This window comes from Venturia canescens, chromosome 2 (assembly GCF_019457755.1).
Source record: "Venturia canescens isolate UGA chromosome 2, ASM1945775v1, whole genome shotgun sequence".
Taxonomy (NCBI): Eukaryota; Metazoa; Arthropoda; class Insecta; order Hymenoptera; family Ichneumonidae; genus Venturia; species Venturia canescens.
This window is the reverse complement of record NC_057422.1, coordinates 23,098,435-23,108,297: the sequence shown is the minus strand read 5'-3', so window position 1 is coordinate 23,108,297 and position 9,863 is coordinate 23,098,435. Positions and strand designations below refer to the sequence as shown.

General features: G+C 34.6%; 1 protein-coding gene across 1 annotated transcript; it reads left to right on the top strand.

Annotated features, from left to right (window-relative positions):
• Positions 1-639: 639 nt before the first annotated feature.
• On the top strand, positions 640-9,006 carry LOC122406446 (protein yellow-like). The gene is made up of 6 exons (XM_043411896.1): positions 640-1,092; positions 7,191-7,320; positions 7,387-7,549; positions 7,820-8,179; positions 8,261-8,446; positions 8,561-9,006. The coding sequence occupies exons 1-6, from the start codon at positions 801-803 to the stop codon at positions 8,747-8,749; spliced, it is 1,320 nt and encodes a 439-aa protein (XP_043267831.1). The 5' UTR covers positions 640-800; the 3' UTR covers positions 8,750-9,006.
• The last annotated feature ends 857 nt before the right edge of the window (positions 9,007-9,863 follow it).

The window sequence follows — 9,863 nt, the reverse complement described above, 5'->3', positions numbered from 1 at the left end:
CATCGGTTAACTTGTCACAGAGTGTTAAAAGAAGAACGAATAAATAACAAGAGCCGAGTGACAGAGAGAAAGATACTTCACAGCAGAGAATACTCAGTTTTAAATTTCTTTGTGGAGGTACAAAAATATATTTTCCTAAAATGCTTTACTTAGTTAAACTGTTGACCATTGCAACGTGTATGAGTTTTGTGGCTGTAGGAAAAAGGTATCAAAATCTTTTTGTCCGTATGTCTTCATTGACATGACATGCTCCATTCCGCTGGATTCAAAACATCCTCGAATAGTGTGGTATTCCATACGGTGTACAGTTGATTCACTCTTTCACGAATGGATTATCTCACGAGAACCCTTATGTAGTTATAAAGAATTTACGCATAAAGTTCATGCAGAGTAAATATGTCTCATACGTCGGGAAGTTCATCAAAGTGTATGCGTGGACAAAATGGTGAAAGGTTGCGATTTACCACCTCTCTGCGTGATGTGTGGTTCGTTGCCACGTAAGTGGAGTAAAAAAATATAACTTCATACATTTCTTTTCCGTTTGCTTGGGTACATACACAGGGGGGTGGGGTCGAACGGAACCTGACAGCGAAGTCATAACAACTTCGGCTGCATATATACCAGTTCTAACGCACGTGAACGTTCAGTTTCTCTTTGAACTTACCCACAGGGTCGTCATTCCCCTTATGGTTTCCACCCCAATTTCGTATTCCATATCCAGCGTGATATTTTTATGACAAGCTGACTGCAAATAATAAATAAAAAATATAAGCTGATAGTTCAATACATTTGACGCGAGGATGAAATCACTTTCTGTCTCTCGTCCAATGTGGACCATTCTAATCTTCATCGTTAGTCTTGGAGTATCAACGATTAACTGCAGTTATGGTGAACGACCATGGGCCTCGCAATTTGGAAGAGCACCAATTCTTGAAAGGTTTTCGTGGAGAGTTCTCGATTGGGCGTACCCGGATGAAGCGAGCAGGCAAGCTGCCATAGAGAGCGGTGACTTTGTACCCGAAAATTCAATCCCGGTTGGTCTGGAAGTATGGAGAAACAAACTCTTTATTGGTGTACCAAGATGGAACAACGGTGAGTAAAATTACACGCAACGTAAACCATCGAAGATGAATCAAAAATTCCTCCAAGCCACCGTACATAATCAATAATCCTGACAAAACATGATTCATTATTCTACGAATACTACAAGACGTAACCCGGATGAATCTCTGGGCTGGGTCACGTGAGTTACTTCCTTGAATTTTTTTCTAGTTTGGAGGACTTCCTATGTCGTGACAAAATAATACTGAAATAAATTAAATGAGAATTTATAAAACGAAAAAAAATTACATGCGATGAGTATTTTCGGACCACAGAAAATTCATTTACTTTGTATGATATAAATGATCAGAGCTTTGTATTTAGCTATTCTTGTTTTAACTTCTTCGTGGCTTATAATACATTCTTAATGTATTTCTGTTATTATCTCTAGTGAATATTCAAACATCTAAAACACTCTATCATATCCGTGCTCTGATTTTTGCGATTCAAATGAATCGTAAAGCATCGAAAGCGTAGCTAAAAATAAATGTTTCTAATGAAAAACAAAGCTGCAATTATATCGATATCTCATTGCTCAACAACAACTTTTAGCGATGTGATTAGATTAATTATCTGAAAAAATTGTCTCAAACGGTAATTTTGTGAAGTGTAAAATGACAATTAATTGGGGGAAATGAGAAGGGAGTTCAGCATGAGAAGGTTGACGAAAAAGGAGGCAATCAACTTTATTTTTAAGTCGCATCAGAGCTGATTTTATATCAACAAATAATACATAACGGAATGATGATCAATGAATGAGCGAGATGGAAAGAAGAGAAGTGAGAAAAAACGGATAAGGGAAAGTGCATCAACATGCATAGCATCTAGTATTATAAATGTACCTGGCCTCCCTTCCGTATAACCCTTTGGAAAACGAAGTGTTCTCTTCTCTGCATCCCTTCTACGTTATAATGGGAATACTTCGATAGTGAAATAAGCGAAAAGAAAGGCATGTTCCTCTGTACAGACTGCCGGTAAAGAAATATTACTATATTCTTTCACCCGAAGCTTAGCCGCTTCACCTTGACAAAGAATGCTCTTCTTTTACACGATAAGAACATTCAAAGATCGGCACAAGCCTGTATTTGTTTCAAACGATTGTAGCCGCTCGCTCAAATACGGAAACGAGTTTAGTCTCGGTGCATAGAGAGAAAGAGGTGAAAAGGGATAGAGAGACCATGAGATAGGAGTAAAAAAAGTACAGATTCGTTGTTGTGTATTTTTATGAGTTGAAGATTTTTAACGTTATATTCCATACATGTATAATATGTGAACTTTTATCAGAATATATCGAACGACTAAACATTCTTTTTAGAAATAATGTGAAAAATCACTATTTTTACTATTATTCTGATTTTTACTATTAGTCTGATTAACTTAGGCAATCGTTCGAAAGTCACTGTAGGATAAGACGATTTTTATTAGAAAATTCAGAAACAGATAAGGAGAAAAAATTTCTGAATGCAACCATGCAAATACATTTGCGGACTCGTTTTAGATATATTCTCAATATATAAAACGTGCGGTGCATGCAGTGGAACGATTTCGTGTAGTCACGTTGACGTGCACAATTTGATATTACATTTATACACTCAATGTGACTAAGATTGATATTTTTATGTTGTATTTTTTCATCTGTTTAATCGAAGCTTCACTAGGGAAAAGTGAAAGTGAGAAAATGTATTATGAAAACAGGTTTGACCAAATCATTCATTGGTCATCTAGATTATAAGTGTGATCATAGGATTGCACACACGCTTCTATTAATCGGCTATGGATTAATTTATACGAAGCTGGTTAGGGGTGCTTCGTCTTTTTTTCACACTCTTTTCTTACATCTGGGTCAATACGTTTTCGGCTTGCAATTTTTAAGCTTCATTCCTTGACTACTGAACCATTCTAAGGTCTGTCTTTCGATAAAATTCTAATATCAATATGTTAATCCGTTTCAGAGAGTTGACTATTCTGAATGAGGTCATCTAGATCTTAATAATCAGTAGACTGAAAAAGTATAGACGGTTTGGAAACCGGTTCAATGGGTACTGCTTAAAAACGAAATGTGCCAATAGTGACCAATAGTGAAATGTGCCAATAGGAACATTCAACGCTATTTCACCTAGGTTGTAACCCCGGCTATTTTTAATTGTTTTTGTTCTTTTTATAAAATATTACTCCATGAAAAGAATATCCACACCAATTTTTAGATCTTTATCTCTTCTCTGTCGAACGTTATAATTTTCGAAAAAATGTGGGTTCTAGAAGTTTTGAAAATCTTTAAACCCTAATAATTGTTGGACTAATATTTACCAAAATGGATATTTACCAAAAATTTTAAATTAACAATGCCTACGTTTTATTTTTGCTTCTAAAGTACAAAGTATTTTTTTACAGTTGAATACCATTTTTTGGTTTTTCCAGAAAATTCTCTAAAATGGAGTGATTCTTTCTACGATTTTTAAGATAGTCTCATCGTGTGCTTATTTTTCTTTGTATGTTTTTTTTAGTTAACCATATATTTTTTTAGAGGAATTTCATTATTCCAAGCTCGATTGATGATTTTAACGATGTTAATATTTTTAATTCTGCCCCAATAGGTCCAAAATATGTTTCTATTTATGTATTTTCATTTCAAACCAAAATTAAGTCGAAAAATAAATTTTAGTGCAAATCTTATTGTGTTTTTTATCAATAATCATGTCGACTTATATCAATAACAATAATTTTCTCGTAAATTGAATAATAATATTCTCCTTTGTATTCTTTTCGTAAACTCAAGCGTGAATCAAAGCGGGAATACGTGAATTCAGAAAAGAGAGAAATTTTACTTTAATATATATATTTACTACTATATTTTAGACCTCTTGGAGTAGAATTCAAAATATTAACACCATTAAAATCATTAATCGGGCTCATAAAAAAGATTCTCTAATAAAAAATATGATTAATTCGAAAAAATATACAAGGGAAAATAAGCCTAGTTTTAAAAAACGTAGGACGAATCACTCTATTTTAAAGAATTTTCTGGATAAACCAAAAAATGGTATTCACCTTTTAAAAAAACATTTTTGTACTTTAGAACCAAAAAAACGTTGGCATTGTTAATTAAATATTTTTTTACTTATTTTTAAGTGAAATCGCTCTTCAAAACAAGAAAAATGGTATGGTGATATTTATTGATATCTCAATCAGTCCAATAATTATTAGGGTTTCAATGTTTTCAAAACTTCCAGGACACACAGTTTTTCTAAAATTTTAACGCTCGACAGAGAAGAAATAAAGATCTAAATTATATTTGCATTTTCCTTTAACAGGGTACTATTTTATAAAAAGAACGATGAAAATAAAAAATGGTCGGAGTCACGACCTAGGTGAAACGCCTTTTAGGTATATGTATAAGAATGAATGGCGATGAAAAGTGAATAAAGAAAGAGGCAGTGGAATAGTTTAAGTTATTGATTGAATAATTTATATGCATATTTATTCTTCAACAATTTTTTGGGCAAGAGGAAAAGTACGAAGGAAAGTGATTGAGAATGGTGGAAGAATGAACTCGTGCAGAGAGAGCTCATCAAAGTTGCCATGTTAGTTGGCGAATGGGCTGCGGAACATCACGTTGCAATGATAATTACGACGGCACTGGATCACTATGAGGAAATAACAGTATGGACAGTTACACACAGTAAACGAGAAGGACTGGATATTTTAACATGTATACATTGAACATACGAGATCCCATTAACTTGGCGCACACGTTTAGTTCTTTTTTTTCAGATCTTGTTATTAATGTTTCATGTGAGAAGAAATCCTTGATTATATCTTCATCAAAATCAGTAACTTTGTCATCATTTTTTTACATTAGACATGAAAAGAACACTCTTGTTTCTTTTGTTTGACGTTTTTAAACTGGTTCTACCATTTCGTCGTAATAATCATATCTAACCAATCACATCTACTCTCAGAAATATTTGACGTACTTGATATAAAATAAACAAATATCTGGTGCCTCCAAGAGTTCACCTAATTTAATTCTGATAATAATTCTTTAATTCATTATCATTACATCCTGATGTAAAAAACTTGTATATTATATTATTTAAATTGATCAGACATCAGAGGTACTATTTGTATTTGTGTAATAGTGTAGCAAACTGCTTTACATTCTTAGCCAATGTCCAACACGAACTTGCGGTGCTAGTTTTTCAGAGCACTCTTGCGCACTTATCATTCGGAAAAAACTACGAGTAACATGTAAATATCGAAAAACGTTTCATATTCCCTATAATTTTTTCATTCTTTGAAATTTCGTGAAAAAAAGATAATTTTCATTCCATTTGAAATATAAAATAATATGCAGAAAACACCGAACCAATTTTTCAACTTATAAATATGAACCCACGATTCTACGCTACCTCGAGTGTAAATTTTCACTGGTTATGAAAGCACGTTCATCGTGTCATTATAAAAAAGTGTATGTAGCACATTCAGATCGTTCTTCGAGATCGTTTTCACACAATCTTTCTGAACCCACTTAAGAATTTTCAATTTTTATGTATAAAACTGGTACTATCAACCAAGCTAGAACTAATGTAGATTTGGTGAAATTGTATTGGGATTTGAAAATTGTATCTACCACAACATGCATACAGCACTTTAAGCTAACAGGAATCAGAGTGTTCCGTGAGTGAACAATTTCTGGTTTTCGCATTTTTCACATCCTCTCGATTTAGAAACGTCGAAACAATCAAATGGTCTTATTCGAATTCGTTTTGACTTGGAAAAAGCATTTTAACACTCCAAAACTATTTTTCTCAGGTATGCGTATAAGTGAAAGCGGAAATATGCCCGTTTCTTTCTTTCCTCACTATACACTTCCGCTCGAGGGAGTAGCAAAACATCTCGTGCCAAATAAGCACACGTGCATAAAGTCGGGAACAAAAAACATCTTATAATACTTATGAGTAAATTCTCGTGCGTTGCACGACTTCCATATTCCTTCTATCTCACGGTAATTCTCCGTTCTATATTCAACGTAATTGTGATAATAATAAGAAATATGAATATGATGTTTATATATAGATATATATGAGGTACTCCATGTCATTCCACCTAGCCCATGACCCCAACTATTTTTAATTTTCCTTATCCTTTCTTAAAAAAGACATTTCTATATATTAAAATGTGAAGCCTTTATTCATTGCCATGGTTTGGTTTATTTGTTGCCATGGATCGTTGTCAAGCATCACTATTAATTAGTTTTTTAAGCTTAAAGTGGGCGCGTAGAACCTGCGTTGTTGCTAGTTTTTTTAAATATAACAGTACCCCATGTAAGGAATATCCACACGAATTTTTAGACTTTTATTTCCTCTCCGTCAAGAGTTATAATTTTCGAATAAATGCAGGTTTTGGAAGTTTTTAAATAATATCGAGTTTATAATAATGAAAATCCTCCAATTAAAAATATGATGAATTTGAAAAAAAATACAAAGAAAAATGTGCCCCCAATAAGATTAGCCTTGAAATCGTAGAATGGATCATCGTCATTTTTTAGGAAATTTTTGGAAAAAAAATCGCAATCATGTTTTAAAAAAATATTTTTTTTTCTTTAGAAACAAAAAAACGTTGAGATTGGTAATTAATTATTTTCATATTTCTAAGTGAAAGTACTCTTCAAAACAAAAAAATGATATCATATTTGTTCACATCCCAATTAGTTCAGAAGCTATTGGGGTTTAAAGGTTTTCAAAACTTCCAAAACCCACATTTATTTGAAAATTTGAACTGTTGACGGAGAAGAGATAAAAATCTAAAAATTGACGTGGATACTCTGTTCATGGGGTACTAATTTACAAAAAAAAAAAAAATGAGAAAAATTAAAATTAGTCGGGGTCACGGGCTAAGTGAAATGGTGTGGAATGCCTTATATGCATTTGCGCAAGAGAAGGCACTCTATGAGGCCTTCTCTTCGTTCGGTGAAACGTGAAGCCATAAAAATATCTTGCTCTACGTATAAACAAATAAGCATCATAATTGAGATGGTGAGAATGTTCAGTAATGGAATTCCAGAAACATATATGGTTTTTTTTTCACAGGAGTTCCAGCCACTCTAAATTACATATCTCTCGACACGAATCGTGGGGGATCACCGAAATTAACTCCTTATCCAAATTGGAGGCAAAATGTTGCCGGAGCTTGCGGCACCGGACTGACCAATGTATACAGGTAATCTTTCCAATCCACCAATAAACTTTCCCAAAAATGCTTTCTGTATCATGAAAATATTTATAGAATGCATGCTGACAAATGCAACCGGCTTTGGATTCTTGATACTGGTACGATAGGAATCGGAAATACAACAGTCCAAGCATGTCCATACACTCTCAACGTTTTTGATCTGACGACTGATAAAATTTTGCGACAATATCAACTACGACCAGAAGATATAAAATCGGTAATTAATTTTCTCCGGTATTATTATTGTAATTAAAAATCTGCAACAAATCTCAAAACTGAAGTAGTAACTGGCCAAATGACAGCCAAGTGTACGAATACTCTAAGGTTCTCTTTATTATAAAAAAATGGATGAATATTCACCTGTCTTGATGAGGCAATTGAAATAGCAGTAGATGACGGAAATGCTCATTTTAACGAAGAAAATTATATATATGCATTCTATAAATCGAATAAATAAAATTTAGAGAGTAGAAACTTGTGTTTACAGAGTACGTTTATCGCTAACATCGCAGTGGACATGGGAAACGGTGGTTGTGACGACGTTTTCGCCTACCTGTCTGACGAGCTCGGTTACGGTCTGATAGTCTATGATTGGAAAGAAAATAAATCTTGGCGACTGAGCCATGGATTCTTTTTCCCTGACCCATTACTCGGTGATTACAATATCGGAGGTTTGAATTATCAATGGCCAGATGAAGGAATTTTCGGCATGGCTCTCTCACCCATTGCTAATGACGGATTTAGAACTCTGTTCTTTCATCCTCTTAGTAGTAACCGAGAGTTCGCTGTTTCAACGAGAATCCTCAGAGATGAGAATCTTTCAGCAAACAGCTATCATGAATTCCAGGTAGAGGATGCAGATTTAATAATGTATATATAAATCCTCATTTCATTCAAAACACTTCTTACAATTGAGTTTTATCTGCAGGCACTCCCTGAGCGCTACATGGGCCACTCAACATCGGAAGTCATGGACGAGAATGGTCTTATGTTGTTCAATTTGATTGATCAGAATGCTGTAGGTTGTTGGAATTCTTTACTGCCTTATAGTCCAAATAATCATGGAATAATAGCCAGACACGACGAGGCCATGCTGTTCCCTGCTGATGTTAAGGTACGTTTTTCAACGAATCTTTTCTCAGCTCTTCCCTTCTTATAATCCAAATAATAAGTTACTATTGTCGATCGATCACTTTTATAATCGGTCAATCGTTATTTCGCTTTTAAGATTGTTCGCGGTATGGTGTGGATGATGTCAGATCGTATGCATAGCTTCCTGTTAGACAAAATGGACTTCACAGATGTAAACTTCAGGATCATGACAGTACCATTGCAAGACGCAATTGCTGGTACAGTTTGTCAAAACACTCAGTGGAAATATGGAGCTTTGAACAATGCACTCTTCTGGAATCGATGATGAGATGAAAGTCTCGTTAACTCATAACATTATTACTAGTAAATTGCTGAATGAAAAATGAACCTATTATCAGATGACCATACATATGTAACTGCTATCGTGTATGATTCTCTCAGCCAGTTTCTATTTTCTACAACTGTAACGATTTAACAATGCAGTTTTATGCAAATCCAAAGATTCGCTTCGAATGCTTGTCGATGTAGCTCCCTGGAATTGCAGAAAATAAATCAGAGCAGTACATTGTTTTACCCCAACAATGCATAAAACTTTCCTTTCCACGTGTTTATTGCATTATTACTCTTTCAACTCCATCGATTTGGTACAACGCTTTTCTGGTGAGTACGAATTATCCCACAATTGATTAATGTTCGTTTGTCGCTGGTGGGCTATGGTGATAGTTTAATCGATTTACGGTATTTAATATTACGGTAGTTTAACATTACGGTATTCTTAATGTTTCACCATATCGATCATTCCTTGCTGGTGCTGAAGTTTCAAACACCAGTACTGTGGCGTAACTCTTCCCGACCCAACCCGAGGGAACATAACCCCAAAATAACCTGAAATACCTCGCGATGTTTCTTCCAATTGCGTACTATGACCGACTGCCCGCTTCGCTCTTGACAGGCGTCGGCCATATTATTTAACGATACAAAGGCGACGCTAGTAACGCCAACCGCTAAAAAATCAAAGTAAAACATCGAAACATCGTTCGTTTTGTTTTGTAAATTGAAAATTATCGCGATCTTTGTTGTTTATATGCACTGCTGACAAAAAGTATAGAATCATCAGACAATAATTCAAGCCGTAAGTATGTAAGGCATAATATTGTAAGTAAGCCGTATGTAAGGCATAATATTGTTGTGATTATCATCTTCGAAATCATTGTTACCACAAGACGATAGAGGGACGACGAAAGGCTATTAGTCGTCGATTGGCAGTCGTCGCGCGAAGCCGTCAAAATGAATGAAAATAAAGACACATGTTTGTATACCATTTTATATCTCTTTGTGTTTAATTATTTCTCCTACAATTCGGAAGTGGGTCGACGGCTGTATTAAAACGGGACAAAGTTTTTTTCGTATCAGGAATACGTTCGGGAAAGTAACGTCCT